This window comes from Mytilus californianus, unplaced genomic scaffold (assembly GCF_021869535.1).
Source record: "Mytilus californianus isolate M0D057914Y unplaced genomic scaffold, xbMytCali1.0.p SCAF_15, whole genome shotgun sequence".
Lineage (NCBI taxonomy): Eukaryota > Metazoa > Mollusca > Bivalvia > Mytilida > Mytilidae > Mytilus > Mytilus californianus.
Window position 1 is genome coordinate 24,649,803 of NW_026262637.1, and position 21,502 is coordinate 24,671,304.

A 21,502-nucleotide genomic window follows, 5' to 3' on the forward strand; every position below is an offset into this window, starting at 1 on the left:
ACATGAAAAATATGAAACAATTCAATTGAGAAAACCAACGGCCTAATTTATAACAAAACAATTTATGAAAAACAAATATGACAGACATGAACCAACGACAACCACTGAACAACAGGCTCCTGACTTGGGACAGGCACATAAAGAATGTGGCGGGGTTAAACATGTTTGAATGCGCCAACCCTCATCTAACCTAGGACAATGGTGCAATGGCACAACACAAGAACAAACTATACAAAACAACAAAAGAAAAACAAATATAAGAAACAACAATAAACGACAACCACTCAATTACAGGCTCCTGACTTTGGACAGGCACATATAGAATGTAGCTGGGTTAAACATGTTTGAAAGCGACCACCCTCCCCCTAACCTAAGACAGTGGTGTAACGGCACGACATATAAAGAACAAACTATAAAAATCAGTTGAAAAGGGCTTAACTCATCAGATTGATACAAAGCAGAAACACATCTAACAAAACCACATACATCATGGCAAGGAATTTATAAATCCCTCACAACAAAATAGACACAAAGGACAGATCTGAGCATACTTTAAGTTACTGACAGCTAGTTCAAAGCCAATAACAACTAATAAAAAAAATCATGTATCTTAGAATAAAATATCAATCGGTACACATCCAATGGATTTAGCATAAAGACGTCGTTAAGAACAAACTTTGTGGAAGAAACGCCTCAATGGCCTCCTGGTAGCCTAAACGAGTGATGTCCTGGGTTTTATCCCTGGCTGGGTTAAACTTAAGATTTGAAAATGGGTATTTGCTGCTTCATTTCTAAGCACCTGGCATTTAGGAGTAAGAGTAAACAGGAGTTTTTAAGATCAAAACAGCTCATTTGAATGATATGTACAAATTACAGTTCTAATTTACAAATTTCTAAGTTTTTTTTAAAATAGATCCATTGAAAAATTTCTATTCCTATTTGAATTGATTATCTTTAAACTGTGGAACAAATGTAAGAAAAGAAGGAAATCTTTGAAGATCAGGACAGGAACAGAATATTACAAGTTAAGCAGAATGGACATTTAGAGGTCAAATGTAGAGGCCAAATCATATCTTTAAAAACTTTTACCCTATTTTGATTATTTATCCCTTTCATTTGTAAGGCCAAATAATTCACACTCCATATTTTTTTGCATTGTGTTGTGTTCACATACTGTAAATTCAGAAATTTTTGCATGCACTCATTATTGCAATGGTTGAACAATAGCCAGAAATACAAGATAAATTATTGCAATTTCAGGAAGTGCTGCATACAAGTAATGATATCAGAATTTAAAATGCAAGGCTTTATTTTACAAAACTTATCCTATTGAAATTTATGCAATAAATAAACATCGCAAAAATTTCTGGATTTCATTATTACATATAAAGGAATTGAATACCCTATGGGCTCATTGTATACTTTGTCAGTTCTAAAATAGTTTCTCATCTCCAACAATAGACTTGCATGCACATAAGAGAACAAGTTTGAAATTAATAAAATATTGACAGCGGTCTGTATGAGCTTGCTCAGTCTCAGTGAAGTTAGAATCCTTTTAACTTTGTTATTTTCCCACAAACACATATTTATACCAGTATAATAGGTCTTGGTTTAAAGATAATAACAAGTGAATTGGTATGATTTTGAAGAATTGCCTGTCTATTGTAATGCCAGTATGAATATGAAAACCTAGGCACCTAATTTGTAGGTGAGGAGAAGGTAAATGTTTTGAGATGTTCCCTAATACGAAATGTTTTTTGTTTCACCGGAGACGAAAGTTGCAGAATACAAGAAATGGAGCTTACAATCTGGCGACAGTGTAAATTATTTGTATAAAGCTGTATTTTTCAAAAGATAGAAGACCTGGTATTTTCATACCTTGTATGTAGATACTTTATATTAAGAAGTTTGTCTTTCATATGTCCATTTTCCTTGACTTCATTATCATGATTCAGCGACTGCTTGAAAAAAATCAAGAGTAATAGAATAACTTTATTTGGTATATGGGATCCTTACAAGTCTACATGTCAAACTGGCAGGTTTCATCGGACTTTGACCTCATTTTCATGGTTCATTGGTTAATGTTAATTTTTTTGTTGTTTGAATAATAGAAAAACAAAGGATACAGGGTATCCATCCATGACACAAAATCAGTACATGCACATAAAAAAAAAAAACACTCAATAAGCAAAGGAACAGCGCTTTTATTCCTGTTCTTCATCTCAAAGTCACAATGAGGCCTTCAACATGGAGCCAAAAAAAACTCTCACCTCACTGCAAGTTTAAGACGGCCCCTAGCACTGGCTTGAGCGGAATTCTTTGCAAAATTAAATTTGGATAGACTGTAAGATGTAACACCACCTAATCGGGCCCGGTCACAAAAAGAACTTACTTGAAAGAAGAACATATTTAAAACAAAATAGTTCCTACACGTAGGTGTAAATCTAAAACTATAGCATATAGTTTAGTAATTAAGGTATCAGATGAAAGGTGAAGGACTGGTGATCATTGTAGAATACATAATTTTGAATAATACAAAAATGTATGAATGAATTCTTAAATTGCCTGTTTATCAGATATGCAGTGCCTGGTTTGGTGTATCCAAAATTCCGGTAACCAGTGCAGTACGGTCTGATGTGTAACCGGAGAGCATGATTCTTTTTACAAAATCGCTCGTCTCCACCGGGACTCGAACGTGGGACCTTTGTGTTACGAGCAGCGCGTTAACCGACTGAGCTAAAGAAGTACTTCCTTAGCTCAGCCGCTTACGGCTGACTAAGTATCTACTAATGAAGGGAAGCAATCCCGTCACACTTCCCCCACCTCAAGAGTCATCATACCATTATGACTCTCACACACATACCCTAGCTAGAATTCTTTTTAGTTGGGCGCCAAATGTAACCGGAGAGCATTATTCTTTTTACAAAATCGCTTGTCTCCACCGGTACTCGAACCCGGGACCTTTGTGTTACAAGGCAGCGTGTTAAGAATTACTTCCTTAGCTTAACCGCTTACGGCTGACTAAGTATCTACTAATGAAGGGAAGCAATCCCGTCACAGATGTATAATTACATGTATATTGATCCCGCTTCCATAAAATGTTTTGAAGTGAAACATTTAACGTGGATAGAATTGAGGACCAGTGTCTTATTAAAATTTTAGTACACAAACTGGCCTTAAATTGAGAGAATGATGTGGCACACATATAAGAGAAGTTATCTCAAGAATAAATACACCATAACTTTAAAAATACAGATGAGCATACATATCAAGCACGGGGAAACTTTCTACAGCCTCCACACAGCACCAGAAACAAACTCTGTTAATATAATAGAAAAACAAAGGATATGGGTATCCATCCATGGCACAAAATCAGTGCATACACAGCAAAAAAACACACAATAAGCAAAGGAACAGCGTTTTTTTTTAGGTGAATGGAATGATTGTACATGTCTATCTGGCAGGGTTCATCTGACCTTGACCTCGTTTTCATATTTAATTAGTCAATATTAAGTTTTCATGGTTATTTCCGTTTCTCAGATACTACAAACAATAATTCAACTATATTAGGTGTATGGAATGATTGCATGGTGTTCACATTGTTTGACAGGGTTGATCTGACCTAAACCTCATTAATATGATTCATTGGTCCAATGTTCAATTTTCGAAATTAGGTCTGCACAAAGATACTGTAAATAGTTTAACTATATTCAGTGTATCATACGGAACTCAATCATGATAAGTAAAACAGGCGAGATATTTTAGCGTCTGCACTCTTGTTAAACAATCCACTTTTTAATTGAAATATAGAAGTGAAGAAAAAAAATAAACGGTGAGAGATTTCTAGAAAAAGAAATGCTTGCAATTCGAGCTGACCAATTTGGCACATTAAACCTGAAAGTTAAAGTAAAACATATATCAGTCCAAGTATATTTTAGTTTGAGTGGAGGCAATTTCTAACTTTTCCACTATGCCCACCCTGTAGCGTGAACAGACTATCATCAGACTGATGAACTTCTCACTATAAATAAATGCTGTGGTACACTGTTTCTTTGCTGTGACTGAGATTATTTATGTGTGTATATGGATTTTGTGTGGTAAATCAATTAATCATATTTCATCTCTTCCGTTATTATGACATGTATCTCTTGCTATGTGAAAGCCATAGAGCGTTTTTCTGTGCTTGTGGTGTATGCTGTCAACTTACAGTTCTGGCCTATTTGTTCTTGTCTGCATGATCTTTTATGTGTACTGCTTCATATTTTTTTCTGTATGTTTATCGAACTTTTTACATGTATGCAGTCCATCCAAATGTCAATGTTTTACTATATTCATACATAATTGTCTGCCAAGTTAACGAAACGGTTATCTAGATGCTTGTTATGTTTCTGTATTTCACAATGACAGTCGTGCAAATTCATATGACAAAAAATAGTTAGATTTCTTTGCCCCTTATATAGTCTGTAGTTGCAATTGTGTGTGTTTAATGCAGATGTAGTATTATCGACCTCTTACAAAAACAATATTCACTAAACCGAGGCTAGGTGCCATCTTTAACTTTCAGTGAAATATGAGGATTTCTCTGTGTTAACCTCACTCTGACCATTAGACGAAGAAAAGCAGTGAAAGCACTGTTCCTTTTGCTACAAGCTTTGATAAATATGAGTAGGAATGATGTGCAATGTATTACTAGTAATACATAATATCCCTGGCCAGGTGAGCAATTTCCCTCACATAGCGTCTTCGTTGTCATCTTCGTCTTTAACTTTTAAAAAAGATCTCTGAAACCACTGAAATAATTGTTAACCAATTTAACCAAACTTGGGCTGAATTATCTAAAGGGTATCTAGTATAAAGTTTGTGTTTTCTTGCAAATCAACAAACAAGGCAGCCGGGACTATTTAAAAACTTTTTTGATTCGAGCGTCACTGATGAGTCTTTTTAAGACGAAACGCGCGTCTAGCGTACAACATATTTAATCCTGGTATCTATGATGCGTTTATGATACTAAAAAAGTGATAATATTGCTTATCACTTTTATGGTCTCGAAGAGCAAAATCACGTCAATCACTTAAATCACATGTGATTGTTAACTTAATAATTTGAACAATGAAAAATATATTTTCCGCATTTACATTGATAAACAATTAATACTGTGTGCAGCTTAGATATACAATTATGCAGATAAAGATATATAAAATGTGAAAAGTTATGATATTGTTTTTAAGTTTTTAAATATCTTGTTTGGCTTATTAGATATTTCTAAGTTTCGAGTTTGTACTATAATACATAGTTTTCCCTCTGCCATAATGACTTAGAACACATTTTGAAAATGAAAACTTTAATGCATTTACTTAGTTCTAGAATTTGTTCTTCCATGGCACTAACTTGCACATCATTTAGAAATTGAAGCAACCGCCATGCTCCTTACTGAGATGATCATAACATTCACTTGAAGTGGGAAAGTGGTCCAAACAAACCCAACAAATGTTCGTTTTACACGCTTTACATGTCACCCGATTACATCCATCGATTTTCTCTATCAGAGTTGAACATTTTGGACATTTCTTAATGTCCAATTTACACTCCTGAAGAAATAACTGAAGATTTTTATCATCAGCCTCCTTTGTTGCTGCTAATATAACTTGTTCACATGATAAACCATCATGATATTGTTTGAGGCATCCTGTGCAAATACGACTTTCACACTGTGGACATGTGAATAAATTTTCTTTTTCTGATACTCGATAAATTATAGGACAATCGGGCGTTGTGCAGTATTTATATGCTATCTGATTTTTGGCAACGAAAGAGCTGGTAGCTTTCTCGACTAATCGGTCAACTGGGTTATTTGTTTTATCTGCGATTTTTGTAATATCTTTCAACGCCCACTTTTCTTCGCAATCTTCACGGCTGCAACATACAGGAAGAGAGTTGAGGTCAGACTGGAACTGAAACTGAACACATTCTTTACAATAGGAATGACCACAAGCTTCTAATCTATAAATGTTACCGTCCTCTATTTCACATAAGCAGACAACACATTCCCTTGTGATACTAGGTTGCAGAACTCTTCCCTTAATTTTTTGTCCGGTTTCTTCAATAACCGTTTGTATTTTCTCAATGACTATCTGAACTGCCTTTTGCTCACCAGTAACTGTCAAAATATGTCTCCTACGATCAAGTTCAACATATTTCAAACCATATTCATCAACAAGCGAATTTAAATCATAACCATATCGCATCATGAGTTCTTTCATCACTCCAACTGGCTTGTCTGGTCCCTTCAAAGTTATTTGTTGTGATATTCCGGTGCTAAGATCTCTTAAATACTTTGTTAACATTTCTGCAGCTTTTCCTTGAGCTTCTATTGGCCCATGGATCATTATAGAGAAATCCCGAGCGTCAGTATGGATGATCGTGTTTGTCTCATTTTTCACTCTTTCAAATAATCTCTTACCGCCCTGAGTAAATAATTTTTCCAATTCACCAGGCTGTTCTGTGTCATACTTCTTTCCTTCGATAACTTTTTCCACAACCGTTTTTGCTTTCATAACGTTATCTCTGTTATCACATTGCAACTCCACTAGCACATTCTCATTTTTCAGTGTCTTTGTGCGATATTTTACATTGAAATTTTTGTCAAGCGTTTCCGAAAGATTGCTTAATGTTTCTTCGTGCATCGGAAAGAGATATTTTCGAACAACAACTGAGGCCTTGAATTCTACTGACATGGATACTGTTTCATAGTTAATCTTGAAACTGTTATGTATGCCAGCATAAGCTGCCATTCCCTCTTCTGGTAAGGAAAACGACACGAAGGCCAAGAACGTCACGTGATTATCCCTTGGAGGTTTTAAATCTAGATAATACGTCCCTGCTATAACATACTCATTCAATTTAGACTCAATGGTTTGTTTCAAAGACTGAAGCTCACTTTCATTTGTTTTAACATTCTTCTTTCTGACAGCTACATTCTCAACTGCATCGGATTCAAGTGATAATGTATTGATAAAAGCTGTACGCAAATCATCTTCCTTAGTATTATTGCAAAGATTTGTAACATGGATCTCAGAGGCGTTTCCTTTGCTTTTTCTTATTCTAACTAACGTATCCCCGATGGAAATCGATGTCTTGCATGCCCTTTGAACAAGTGAAGAATCGGTAAATCGAATAAATGCAAACGTTGGACGTCTACACCATTCTATTTTTGCTCTCATGGTGCAAAGGCTAACTATGCTTTTTGTAGGTTGATAACCTATGTCTGGAAATGCATTAATACTTTTATCTTTTGTCGATTGAACGGACGACTCGGCGTCTTCTTTTCGTTGATATGTTATTTTTCCCCATTTGGTCTTATCTTTGCTATTTTTAAATTTATATGCATTGACAACGTTACCAAATTTTTCAAAGTATTCACGAATGGCCCTCTCCGGTACAGAATTATCTGTAACGTTCACAATAACGGTCTTGTATTCATTTGGCATCAGTACATCAACAATGTCCATCCCTGCTCCAATCACTACTTTAACGCCTTTTTTTAAAGGTGATAGGTAGAATTCCTTTATCTCGCCTTTCAAGGAACCTTTCAATAAGTTCAAGCGTTCCTTTATCATAGCTTTAACTGTTTCCTTGTCCTTGTCCGTCGCAAATGCTGTTATTTCACCGTATTCCTTAGATGCCTCTATTGTAACAAAATTTCCACCAAGTAATTGTCGCATTGTTTTTTCAACATTTCGAAGTTCAGAATATCGTGAACCCACAAAATTCGAGAACAACTTTTCTCCAACTTCACAGAATACTGCTTGCTCAACCCTTTGACTTTGAACGGCATTTAAGTCGAATTTTAGCAAATTATCTGCTAATGCTTTCTGTAACCACGAATCTTTCACTGGAGTGATATTGGTTGCAAAATCACGCGATGTCTTTAAAACACGCTCTATTACAATCCAGTCTGGTTGAAGTCCAAGAGTTTTTAAAGATGATGCTGGAAAGATTTGCACAATTTGGTCTTTCTGTGCAACTAAATATCCGGCCTTGTCGTGTCCTAGATAATGGCAAATATTTTGTCTAAATATCTTGAACAACATCTCTTGAAGTTTTTCGTCAACATCTTTTGGTGGTTTGAGTTGAAACTGCATTAGTATTCCTTGTTCTTTTTTCAGGACATTCAAAATCTCGTTGACTGTCTCTCTTATACCACGTAATACTTTATTATTAATTGAATTCTGACTACACCAATGACTTTTCGATTTTTCTTGTTGGCTGTGCCATTCACGGAATACTGTTAACATGGTCATAAAATCTCCTCCTTCATGACAAAACCGGACTTTCCGTTTGTCAGCTTCGTTCTTTTGGCTTTCTGATCCTGATCTGTAAAACATACCACTCGTTCCACAGCAAGCTGATAAAACAATTCCCTCAATTCCAACGCCTTCTTCTATAGCTTCATACACAAAAGCACCGAATTTAGGATCGATCGGAAGCTTTGCTATCCATTTTCCTCGTTCGGTTATCTTATTTTGAGAAACAGCCCCAACAAGCTCCAACGTTTCCATTGCTGTGTCTATTAAATGCTGTGATGGCTTTTGCACAAAGTCAAATTGTAGTGGATTTACCCCTAGCTCATACAGCTTAAGGAGAGCTTGTCCTAGGTGAATTTTTAAGATTTCTGGCTTCGTATTTGTTTCCATATTATTATAAGTGTTTTCTGTATACAGCCGATAACATTTACCTGGTTCAGTTCTTCCAGCTCGACCTTTTCTTTGTTCTGCTGAACTTCTGGTAATATTGGTTACGTTTAATGCGTTTATGTTCTTTTTTGGATCATATAACATTTCTTTTGCAACTCCAGTATCGATGACATATTTAATTCCAGGTATGGTGATGGAAGTTTCAGCGCTATTAGTAGCAAAAACTATTTTCCGTTTTCCTACGGGACTTGGTTCAAATACTTTTTGTTGTTCTTGTGGTTGTAAACGGCCATGGAGAGGCAGACATATAAAGTTGTTCGTATCCTGGAAAGCCTTTTCAAAACTATTGCAACATTTCTCGATTTCTAATGGCGATGTTAAGAATGTCAGGATATCTCCACTCTGCTCTTTTTCGTGGACATATATTGTTTTCTTTAATGCTGCACTTTCATAATCCTCATCGCCCTCATTTTCATGCGGCCATATGACATCTACCGGAAACATTCTTCCAGCAATTTTTAAAACAGGGCATGAACCAAAGAAATTTACAAATATTTCCGGTTCGATTGTTGCTGATGTTATTACAACTCTTAGTTCAGGTCTTTTAGTTAAACTTGTTTTGATCATTCCTAAAAGCAAATCTGTGTAAATGCTTCTTTCATGGGCTTCATCAATTATAATGCATGCGTATTTGGAAAAATTTTCATCTTTTAAGCAAAGATTTAAAAGCATTTGATCTGTCATGTAAATAACTTTTGTTGCATGTGACGTTTTCATCTGCATGCCAACGTGATATCCAACTAGGTTGCCAACGGATGTGTTTAGTTCATGGGCAACTCGTGTGGCCAAGCTGGTTGCAGCAATTTTTCGTGGTTGTGTGCAAACTATCAATCCCGAATCTGCCAGTCCTGCTTGATATAAATATTGGGCAACTTGAGTGCTCTTTCCAGAACCTGTTTCTCCTATGATAATTGAAACTTGATTTTCTGTAACAGTTGAAACAATCTCATCTCTTCTAGCATACATAGGCAAAGCAGATGTCAGATGTTTGCATTCTATCTGAAACTCGGAATATACCAAATTCATTGCAGAGTTATTTTTTTTAGATGATTTATGTTTCTTCAACATTTCATCCATACATTTTAAAAAATCTTTGAATTCTTTCTTTTGTAATTGAAGTTCTGAAAGTTTATCTTGTAACGCGTCAATTTCCTGCTTTGCACGATGGGGTAAAATTGATGCTTCTGTGGAATTGGTTTGTGACTTTTCACTTCCTGGAAGGACATTTAATTCCTCTTCTTCCTCGTTGTAGTCATGGGATTCCCTTCTCAAATTTTCATTGACATTCTTAATTCTTTGTTGTACCTCATTTATCATTTTGTTATGATTGGACACAACTTTATATGCTTCTTTGTCCATTAATTCTTTTAATTTATTTTGTTTGTCTTGGAAAAAGTTAGGTTGTTCATCTTTTTCTATTACAGAAAATTTACCTTCTGTGTTCTTGCTTTCTTTATGGATAGAAGAAATAATCTTCTTTGTAAGTTTGGAACCTCTGAGTTGTAGTTTGAAAACAGTATCTTTTCCATCACGCCTGATATCCTCTGCGCATAAGTCCTCCTTTGTGATGCGTTTTAATCGTGCTTTCAAGTCGGTACTTGTATGAAGACATCCAGACACTTTCAGATATAACGTTTGATTTTTTATCTTTGAATTGATCTTTTCCTCTTTTGATTTTTTTCTTTGATGTTGCTCTGTGTGAGCATTTTTATCGGTTTTGTTGTGAATTCTCTCTGAACCGCTTTCCGTAGAAGCGTTGGTCCTTACAGTTGAGCTCATAGTCTTCCCCTGCAAAATTTCAAAATATTTGAGGTCAATAATTTTTGTTTGTTTGACAATTCTTAAATTAAGACAGTACGACCTGCCAAATATAACAGTGGATTATTTTTTTCAAAACTACGAGGTGTATTAGATGAATGGAACACTTATCTATAGAATATGATATAAACAGTGCATTAAAGGTAACCTTTGAAGCAGCTCACATTATTAACACGTAATGTTTATATGTTTACCCTAGATATGGAGGTGAAAGTAGGTAAAACTGATTTTTTTAGATGATGTTTCACCTTTGATAGCGTTCCCTGGGTCAATTATTTAATCTGTATTTAATACTATCATTGTATGATTTAACGAATAGTCTTTTTTATGATTACTGATGCTAATCGTTGAAATTTTGTAGCAACGCAAAAGCAGTGGCAGAAAAATAATTTTGCAACAGTTACTGTAAAGCCAAAGATTAAGAAAACAAGTTGGCTATTCATACTCTTCAGTCATTGCTTAGTTGTGCATTTAAAATATTTTTTTAGATAATTGGAAATCAAAACATAATCTGCGATTCCGCAGAACATTCTTTGAGATTAAAAGTAAAATTTACCCTCTCACAATATATGAGAGACATTGTTCAAGCAAGATCACTGTGACAGACGGAATGAATAAAAAAAAAAGAAATTTGATATGGTTATATCGGTGAACTTGAAATAAAGGATGCCAACGATACAGTTAAAACTGCGTCACATCTTGATTTACATCAATGAATACTCACAATGAGGTTCAGGACAATAGAGATGATTTCAGTTTTCCCATTGAGAACTTCCTCTTTTCCTTAAGGATGTTCGCTACTCCTGTTTTTGACTTTTTGTCAGATATTCGGAATCCTCTAGTTTTATACATGTAGTGCCAATAAAAAATTGTTCGTTAACCCCTACTTTTCTTTTCCTAATTATATTACATATAGTCTAAAAGCCATTTTTGAAAATCTTATAAAATCCTTGTTATTTTTTTCAGTCTTTTTGAAAGAAAAAAGGTGCTAATGTTAAACATATAGAGAGAATCATTACCCGCCAAATTTTCAATTGATTATATCTCAAAAACAAGGTCACAGACCTGTCATTATTTTCTACTTTTTTAGTTCCGTTATTTATATACTATCAATTTAAAACAATCTTTTAAAAACTTGTTAATTTGAAACAGAGGAGCGAACATCGATCCTTAATATTGAAACATAACCGAATGCGACCGTTTGTAACATAAAACAATGTCCCCCACTCAAAATTGTCAGTCGGACAAAATTTCATATAAAATAATGTCCTTGGACATTATTTCATAATGAAATACTGTCCAGGAAAATATTTCATTATGAAATAGTGTCCTTGTCCATGAATTTTTGTCACCTCCTTCCGGACAATATTTCATTATGAAATACTGTCCATAACAATACTTCACTGTGAAATGCTGTCCATGAAAATATTCCTTAATCTAATTATATCTTCCCCTGGGGAATCCTCTGCCTTAAAATTGTGAGCGTTTCTGGATTTTTTTAAAAATATTTTTCATGGAAAGTATGTGTATATAAACCGTAAATTTCTGCATAAACTAATTATGCAGGTTTGTTTTTTATCATCAATCAAATAAAACACTTTAATGATATCATTGTCCAAAATATTAAACGTTTATAACCTCCCTTCCATGAGACAAAATTTTATGACAATCCATCTATGAAATATTGTCTCAATATACACAATATATAACCTTGGATAACTAACTACCCATTAACAAGACAAATGTCATACTATTCATCTATGAAATATTGTCTGTATATGGACAAAATTTCATATGGAAATGTGTCCTTCCCTGGACATTATTTCATAGATAGGGACAAAATTCCATGATACAAAGTCATGAAATATTGGGACATTTCATAGGAAAATATTTTGCTTTACACGTTCATTTATTTTTACTTGCAATGAGTAACACTCAATGGTACCGCCAGCATTTTCCAAAATTTTCGTGTTAATAAGTCACAACTTATCTTCTGAACATATTTTGATAAAAATAAATCTGATGTTTATTTTAGAAAACGTGCTGTCAACAAATACATATTATCGTGTGTTTATATGTGTCCGTGTTTATTTATAACTGCCTACGACATTGGAGAAATGGGAACGGGCAAAGCAAATTATGATGTTGCCGATCAGCAGACATACAATAAGATAAGATCAGATAAGAATTTTATTTATCTAATCAAGAACCCATAAAGGGCATCATTAACAACAATATTAAGCACAATATGATTGGAAAAAAGAAAAACTAGATCCTAATATAATACTATCATATTATGGACAGGATCAGAGCCTAAAACATCATGTGTCTTACATAACTATAACAATAATTTCATAATAATTAAATATTATTTTATATATTTTGTATCCACCTGGATCTTATTTCTAAACACTTAATTATATAATTGCCTAGGCACATAAGAGTTGGTAAATGCTCATTTGTGAACAGCCAGAAATATTTTTTTATCCTTGGGTAATTCTTTAAAATTATTACAAAAACTGTTTACTTTATCCCGTAATAATTTTCTCTGTTCGTTATATAAAGGACAACTTACTGTGAAATGGGTCTCATCTTCAATAGAATTTGATTCATGTGATAGGCAGTGATGACATAGACGCTGACTTCTCTCTATGTATTTTTTACTATATCTATCTTTCTCAATTTTAAGATCATGTGCACTTATTCTCAATTTACATATAGCTCTTCTTATATTAAAATCTTTAATTGATAAATAAGCCTCCTTTACGAAGTCAGTCTTGAGGTTGAAATAATTTTCTAATTTACTATTACCTTGTGATAAGGTATCAGATCTTTTGACCCCCCAAAATGTTTTAAAACTGTTACAAAGTTTACATTTTACAAATTTAATTAATTTATTGAGCTTTGTATTCAAATTTTGTATATCAAGTGATTGAAGGACATATCTCATAGATGAATACCAACAATTAATGTTTCCTGCATCTAAAATTTTATTACAAACATAAGCATCATAAAGTAACCCATCGTCCAATTTGTTAAGCCTGTGTACATATTTTACCATAGATATAATGACAGAAAAATAAAGAGGAAATCTTGCAACCTCTGATACCACTGCCAAATTTGAGTCTTTTTTATTTACACCAAGAATATATTTTAGATACCTGAAATGTGATTTTTCCAAATAATCATTTATGTAAATTAATTCAAATAGATAATCACTTTTTTTCTTGCAAGCAGCAGAGTTAATCTTAAAGGTACCCCAGATTTCACTACAATATAATAAAATTGTTTTTATTGTGTGATCATATAAATGGATTGCAGTACAATATATACAATATATTTGTATTCGTATGTAGCAAAAGCGCTTGAAGGGCGTCCTATTAATATTAGAATTAAAAACGTTTCATTTTTGACGTTGATGAATATTCAACAGACAATCGGGATCTTAGTGGGTACTTACTTGTGCGTCACTTGAGCTGACTTGTCTTGTTCTTGTGCTCATATGAAGTAGAAGTTATAAAAAAAATTCTTTACGATAACTATTTAGAGGTAAACCATTTAATTTCCCTTTCATTTATACATGTTTATTATATAAATGACGATCTTCTCTGGACTAGTTAGCTTTTTTTAGTTAGCACTTTGGCGTCACATATATCACTGTAAACAATAGAAATAAAAAAACAAAAATTGCCTAAATATAGAATACCAAAAAGCAGAAAGTCGATTATTTTCAGAATAATGCAGGTTGAACTTTTTCTAAAATGTATTGCCTAGTCGTTTCTGGGGAGATTTCTGAAAAGTGTTCAACGACGGACGGACGGACGGACGCCAAAAGATATCAAAAGCCAAAAGCTTCGCTGTTGGCACAGTTAGATGTAAACGAAATCTGTCTTTTCTCTAATCCTTTCAGGTTAAATAAAACAGTTTAAGAAATAAACTATTTTGCAATGATATTTTAACAAGTACATGTACTAACAACCATTGTCACGGTAAATACAGGTTAAAAAATCTTTAAATAAAATGCAAGCAACGATTAAACTTACGGTTTTAGATTTCACTAGATCCAACTCCAATGCCTGACTGGTTAACAATGGTATGTAGTGGATGGTGTTTATCAAGATAAAGCTTTATCAAATGAGTTCAAATGTCATGTTTTGTTAAGGTTTTAAGTTTCATTTTTGTGTATAAAATGATTTTCCGTAAACTCCTTATATAAAAGAACTTTTATTTTGTATTCGGTGAAAAGTATAACATTTTGAAACATAGATAACAATGGAATAAGAGGCGAGGAGATGCCAAGTGGCGATCAAAACCCATATGTCTATGAAAGAAAACACATAGGACAAAAAAAGAAGCAAAGAAATAATTTGTCTTACAATAATATTTTTACAAGTACATTGTACGTACATGCACTAATAACCATTGTCAAGGTAACTACAAGTTAAATCTTTAAAAAAAAAATGCTTGCAACGCTCAAACTTACGATTTTAGATTTCTCAAGATCCAACTCCAATGCCTGACCGATTAACAATTGGGATGGTCTGGAATGTTTATAAAAAATGAAGCTTTCTCGATTGAGTAAAGAATGCCAAATATTGGGAATTTTGTTAGTTTCACTTTCGGTTCTGAAATGATTTTCCGTAAACTCCGATTTTCATTCTCTCAGTAATTGTTTATAAACTTCATTTTTTATAAACATTCCAGACCATCCCAATTGTTATATCTACCGTGGATGATATTTAAATATTTTGGACATTTTTATATCTAGATGGTCATTTTACACATTTCGTCAAACTGCTTTTTCTCTGTTAATATTTAATCTTTTTTAACTAGATTTTCAGAAATCGAATAGACTTTCCGGTTTTTATAAAATTCAAATCCATTTAATTTTAGAAAAAAAAATCCCCTAAAAGATGTATTGATAAAGTAAACAAAAAGCTACTAAAATGTCAAGGTTGAATATGAAATATGTGTTACTATATAAGATACCTTATCTCGGGAATGTTTGATGGAATACCATAAGTGCTTTTAAAAAAGCGGAAGATACAAATGGGACAATAAAAAAATCAGAACTTGAAGAAGAATCGACAAAAAGGTAAAAAAAACGAAAAACGTCGAAAAGACAAAAAGCAGTCTACAAAACACTGCATAGAACACTTTTAATACTTTATATAAGTTACGGTAAGTCACTGAGTGAAACAAAAATCTCGATTTTCTTAACTAAAAGGATTAAACACAAACCATGTCCTTTTTCAATTTTGAACTTGGATTTAATGCAATGTGATGTTTTGTCGTACAGGCCAAAACATAGTTTTTTTTTCTCACCAGCATCATGCAAAAAAAATTTCTTCCTAAAATTCATTATGTAATAAGTGAAGTTTTGAGAAAATGTGGAGGCATACAATTTATATGACTGATATCAAAGGTAGAGGCAATTTGCCCTCAGTTTATTTCACATCAGAATCATAGGAAACTTAGAAAACACTGGGAAAAGAGGCGATGAGATATCAAGGGGTAATCAAAATTAAGTCATATCTCCATGAAAGACAACACCTAGGCCAAAAGAAAAAACAGACAAATATCACATCTTTAAATATTTTGAACTTTTTGCATTCTAGATGGTCAATTTACACGTTTCGTCAAACTGATTTTTCTACTTTTGTGTTTTTTACATTTCTTCTTTTTTAACAAGATTTTCAGAAATCGAAAAGACTTCTCGGTTTTCATAAAATGCGAATCCATTTAATTTTAGAATAAAATTTCCTAATTGCTGTATTGATAAAGTAACTTTTAAAGCACAATTGCCTACTAAAATGTCATGGTTGAACAGGTGTTACTATATAAGATACATTATCTCAGGAATGTATGATGAGATATCATAAGTGTTTGTAAGAAAAGAAGCGAAAGATATCAATGGGACAATCAGAAATCTTTAGTCAAAGAATAATTGACAAAAACAGATAAAAAAAACTACTAATAGACAAAAAGGATTAAAAACAAATCATATCTTTTTTTTCAATTTTGAACTTCGATTTGATGTATTTTCATATAGGTTTTTTTTTATAGCAGCATCATGCAAAAAATATTTCTTCCAAGAATGCATCAGAATCATTGGAACCTTAGTGAATACTGGGAAAACAGGCGAAGAGATACCAAGCAAACCCGTGTCAAAGAAGGAAAACACTGTAGATATTTTGGAGTTTTTTCTATATCTAAATGTTCATTTTACCTTTTCGTCAAATTGCTTTTTTTTTAACAAGACTTTAAAAATTCGAAAAAAAATCCAGGTTTTGATCAAATGCAAATCCATTAAATTTTAGTGAGAAAAAAATCTAAAAGATGTATTGATAAAGTAATTTAAAAAAACTTGCACAAATAGCTAAAAAAATGTCATGGTTGAACAGGAAATATGTGTTACTATATAAGATACAATATCTCAGGAATGTATGATGGATTAACATCAGTGCTTTTAAAAAAAGAGGCGGAAGATATCGATGGGACGACAACAATCTGAATTTATTTCAAAATCATATTTAAGCATTTATGGGTATTTAAAAGCATCCTTGTCGACATAATAACATAGATGACTAAAAACTGAAATTGTCAAGATTTGAGTATTCATCCAAAAATATAAAAAAAAGAACCCCAAAACTCGCATACTCTTCATTTTAAGAATGAATTGTCAGCATTCTCCAGACTTTTGGGTTTATCGTAGTTTATATGATGTTGTTTTGACATTGGTTGTTGTTTTGGAGCTAATAGTTAAAGATCTATGGAAACATTTTAGCCAACAAATGCGTACTACGATTTTTGTACAACAGTATAGTATTATCTTTCTCAAGTACATCCATTCAAAATACCATCTTTCAAGGACAAAAGAAAGTCATGATACACTAAATACAACCCAGACGTTAGACAGGTCACATTAATAGGTTAAGAAGTTTTAAAAAGATAGAAAGAATACCAAGAGGGTAGTCTAAAAGCTTAAGTCGAAGAAAGACTGACAATACCATTGCCACAGAGACAAACAACAGTGTCTACAAACATTATATAGAAAACTTAACATTGAGCAACATGAGCACCACCAATAACCGGGAGTCAACTCACCTGATATGATGGAAGGGTTAACAGTTGTTGCTCCACTTGTTACACTTGGTGTGATGCTAATGACATTTAAAAAAATGCTTTGTTTTGTTAAGTTTTTTTTTTTCTTTTTCTTTTTTTTTCCTCATTAACGAATACACCACATTTCCTTCCATTCATGTATGCCTGAAGATCAATTAACCGAGTTCTTGAAATATGTTGTCGAAAATGAGTGGGCAAATCAAGCTTTTTAATATCTATATTGCTGTGTTATGACAATTGGTGCAGTTATCAACAAATTGTGTTTTTTTTTCCTCGACCGAGGACAAGACTAACGACAAGTTGAACAACAGACCCTTGGTATATTATTTAAACATGCTTATAAAAGAGAGGCTTGGTATACGTTTACGATTTATTTTGGGAATAAATAATAAGAAATAGTACTGTAAAGAAGTCGAGAAAGGTTTGCCTATGAATCTATTTACCAAATGGTCCGCCAGAGAAATCGTGCTGGCATAATAAAATGATACATATTGGGTAAATAAACTAAAGTATGTAATTATACTAAAACTACGCCGGTACAACTACCCGAGTCAAAGGTTATTCCGGAAAAAAACAACGTGCGTCCTACTGAACACGATAAAAGTTCAAATATCTATTTCATAAAAAAAGATATTATTTACAAAGTGTTCATTTAAATCCTGTATTGTCTAACTGTCATTTTCATTCACCAAGATCGTTTTAACAAAAGGCATTATGTTCGCATGTTCTAATTTACAATGTTGCATGAAATATACACTAAATTTTTTTTTTAAGTCACATATATGATCTGAATTGTTTTTAACAATAGGAAAATGGAAACTTTTACAGTTTTCAACATTCAAAATATTTTTGGAATATCCCTTGAAATTTCAGTCTTATTCAGTTGATAGAAATTCTGAGGTGAGTATAATACAATTTTATATTCACTAAAACAATGAACCTCGTGTAGGTTTCTTATGGTATCTATTGTCAAAATGGATAAAAACGTCCCTATTTCAAAGTGATAATGAAGAAAAAAGAAACGACTAGCGCAAAGTGACCTAAAGAGTCAGAGTTCGAGTCTATTTTCAATTTAAAAAAGAAACCTTATGATGACAATGGATGGAACAGTAGGACAAGCGGCTCTTATGTTGTTCACTTGGCAAATGCTTTTATAAATAAGGAATTCTTTAATTTAGTAAAATCATATTTACATATGCATGTACTGATTCGTCAATTACTCCGTTAACGAAACCATCATGTAAGAGATTACATGACATTCTTAATAAAAAGTCATAAATTTCTTTCTGTTTAAGGTTCAATACCCATCATGGACTTCAGTTGCCGCATACACCGTGAACAAGTGTATTTATTCTACTGTACTGATCATGATGTTCCCTGTTGTTCGGAGTGCAAGCGAGTTTCACACAAGCCTACATGTAACATGCAAGTTATGGACCCTTACACAAACGAAAAAGATATCGGTATCAAAATGGCCGATATTCTGAAACGTATGAATAAAACTAACACTCTTTTAGATGAATTGTATAAAGACTTCTATAAAAGTAGGAAACATCTATTGAAGCAGAAGGACAAATTTGAAATTGATTTACAGCAGTTTAGAAAGCAAATCGATGCATACATTGACGAAGCTGAAAATAAAGTTAGGGAGCATTTCCATGACCTGTACAATCAGGAAACGGAGGTACTAAAACAAAGAGAAGTTGGTGTATTGCGTAAAAGGGATAGTTTATCTGAATGGGTAAAAAATGTCGAGGAAATGGCCAGAAAAGAATCGAGTTTACAGTCGTACGTTTACTTGTCAAAGATTAACAATTCTTTCAAGGTTATTGAAAAACATGCATCTAAGATAGAAAGAAAGTTTGAAAATGTAACTTTGAAGTTCAGCATATCCAACGATTTTCAAGACTTTTTGAAAGGACTTAAACTTGCATACACTCAAGTGAAACGTACAACCACTGCACAAGAGTCAGAACCTAGTACCGCTTTCCCCAAAACAGACAAAGCAAACCATGTCCAAGAAAAAGACCAAAGTCTGCAAAAGGTTGGCGAATTTAGTATTTCCAACGATACAGATTTTCATTCCTCTTCAGACATTAAACTTTTGCAAAGTGGAGATATCGTTGTCACTAATTTAAACAATCGTAAATTAGTAGTTTACGATCAAAACGGTTTAGAAAAAGTAGAAATGGAACTTTCCCATAATCCTTTATACCTTGCTACTTTGCCAGATGATTTGATTGCCATGACCTTGGCCAATGAAAGAAAACTTGTAATTCTAGATTTAAAAGAACGAAAGGTTCATAGACAAATAAAACTAGATGACGAATGTCATGGGATCGCACAAACAGGACATCGTCTTATTCTAAACGGTAAACTCAAGGGTTTGTTAGTATTAAATTCTGATTTTGAAGTTGAAAATATTATTCCCGACATAACTGGAAAACATATTCTGTGTGGAAGATCAGACGGAACAGTTGTAGGAGGAACCTTGCACTGTAACAATATTTATTGCATAGACATACGCGGAGTAAAACTGTTTGAAATTTCACCACCAGGACTAGAATATCTCAATGGAATCTCTGTTTTCAATGCAGGGGACATTTATACTACAGGTTTCCTGTCAAATACATTACACAGAATTGACAGTAAAGGAGAACACAGCTGCGTTGTATTGAATAAAGACGATGGAATAAATCTTCCGCGCTCTATCTGTTCCTGTAATTCTACCAAGTCTATAATGATTGTGAACAATGATGGACGATTAATTGTTACTTACAGTTTGAAGTAAGGCAAACGTGGGCCTGTTTTTGTACTTACGTGTTAATCATTCTGGGATTAACATTAGTGCTTTGCATAAAGTTTGGTAACAAGTTGAACTAATGGTTTGACATGAAATATCATAGTACTTCATATACTATAATACACAAAAATGAATTTAAGTCCATATAAATTGTTCAAGAAGCTTGGGTCTCTAAATTTAAAAACAAATAAAAAGTTTAAAATACATTATTTTGCCATGTTTACAGGGGATTAATAGTGTAATTAGGGGGGGGGGGGGGGGTCTTTTCTGTTTGTGTCCTCCAAGTATGCAGTAGTTCATTGGAAGACAATTTTCTAATTTTGGTAGAATATAAGAATTATACCACTCATATCAGAATGGTTGACATCTATGTGATTTTTTTAAATTATGTATATCAATTGCATGTTGAAAATTACGACACACAGTTGTATGTATCCATCCAGGGATTTGAACATAACTTCATTCAAAATGTGTTTTTGTTGGAAAACTAAAATAAATGTGAAGGAAAAATTCAAAGTACGACAATTTAATAATTCCATGTACCCGAAAATATGTTCATTCAATATAGTTTATTAGTTTGTATTGACTTAAGTTTTTTTAATTTGTCTTTATGAAGAAGTTATATTTTTTTATCTGAAGCAAACCGTAAGAGGCAGTAATTAGATTTAATTCCTCTATTGTCATTACTAGCGTATTTAGTTTGTATGGAAAAGAAGGCATACATGTATGATGTAATACCTATTAATTCATGACACAAAATCCCTACTAGCAATTGACAAAACACAAAGCAAAGGAACAGCGATTTTATTCCTATTATTCGTCTCAAATTATTTGCAAAGAAACTTTTAAAGGGTCAAGAAAAAGAGAGGCGATAGATACCAAAGGGATATTCAAAAGTCGAAAGCAAACTGACAATTTCATTGCAAAAAACGAAAAACCACCAATAGACACAAAACAGTACACAAAACAAAACACAGAAAAGTAAAGATTGAGCAACACGAAC

General features: G+C 33.2%; 2 protein-coding genes across 3 annotated transcripts; one reads left to right on the forward strand and one right to left on the reverse strand.

The window, feature by feature from the left end:
* Positions 1-5,085: 5,085 nt before the first annotated feature.
* On the reverse strand, positions 5,086-15,303 carry LOC127725726 (uncharacterized). Of its 2 annotated transcripts, none has more exons than XM_052232915.1 (2): positions 15,055-15,303; positions 5,086-10,541 (listed from the first exon to the last, which is right to left on the reverse strand). In XM_052232915.1, exon 2 carries the CDS (start codon positions 10,530-10,532, stop codon positions 5,400-5,402), a length of 5,133 nt encoding a protein of 1,710 aa, XP_052088875.1. In that variant the 5' UTR covers positions 10,533-10,541; positions 15,055-15,303; the 3' UTR covers positions 5,086-5,399. The 2 variants fall into 2 exon arrangements, with proteins under 2 accessions (XP_052088875.1, XP_052088877.1); XM_052232917.1 differs by lacking the exon at positions 15,055-15,303 and adding an exon at positions 14,615-14,689.
* Positions 15,304-16,779: 1,476 nt separating this feature from the next.
* LOC127725727 (uncharacterized) lies at positions 16,780-21,079 on the forward strand. The gene is made up of 2 exons (XM_052232918.1): positions 16,780-18,596; positions 18,992-21,079. The coding sequence occupies exon 2, from the start codon at positions 19,006-19,008 to the stop codon at positions 20,485-20,487; it is 1,482 nt and encodes a 493-aa protein (XP_052088878.1). The 5' UTR covers positions 16,780-18,596; positions 18,992-19,005; the 3' UTR covers positions 20,488-21,079.
* The last annotated feature ends 423 nt before the right edge of the window (positions 21,080-21,502 follow it).

What these genes read in the sequence shown, in the direction of transcription:
- LOC127725727 (XM_052232918.1), top strand. Translation starts at nt 19,006, where the DNA reads ATGGACTTCAGTTGCCGCATACACCGTGAACAAGTGTATTTATTCTAC.
- LOC127725726 (XM_052232915.1), bottom strand. Translation starts at nt 10,532, where the DNA reads ATGAGCTCAACTGTAAGGACCAACGCTTCTACGGAAAGCGGTTCAGAG.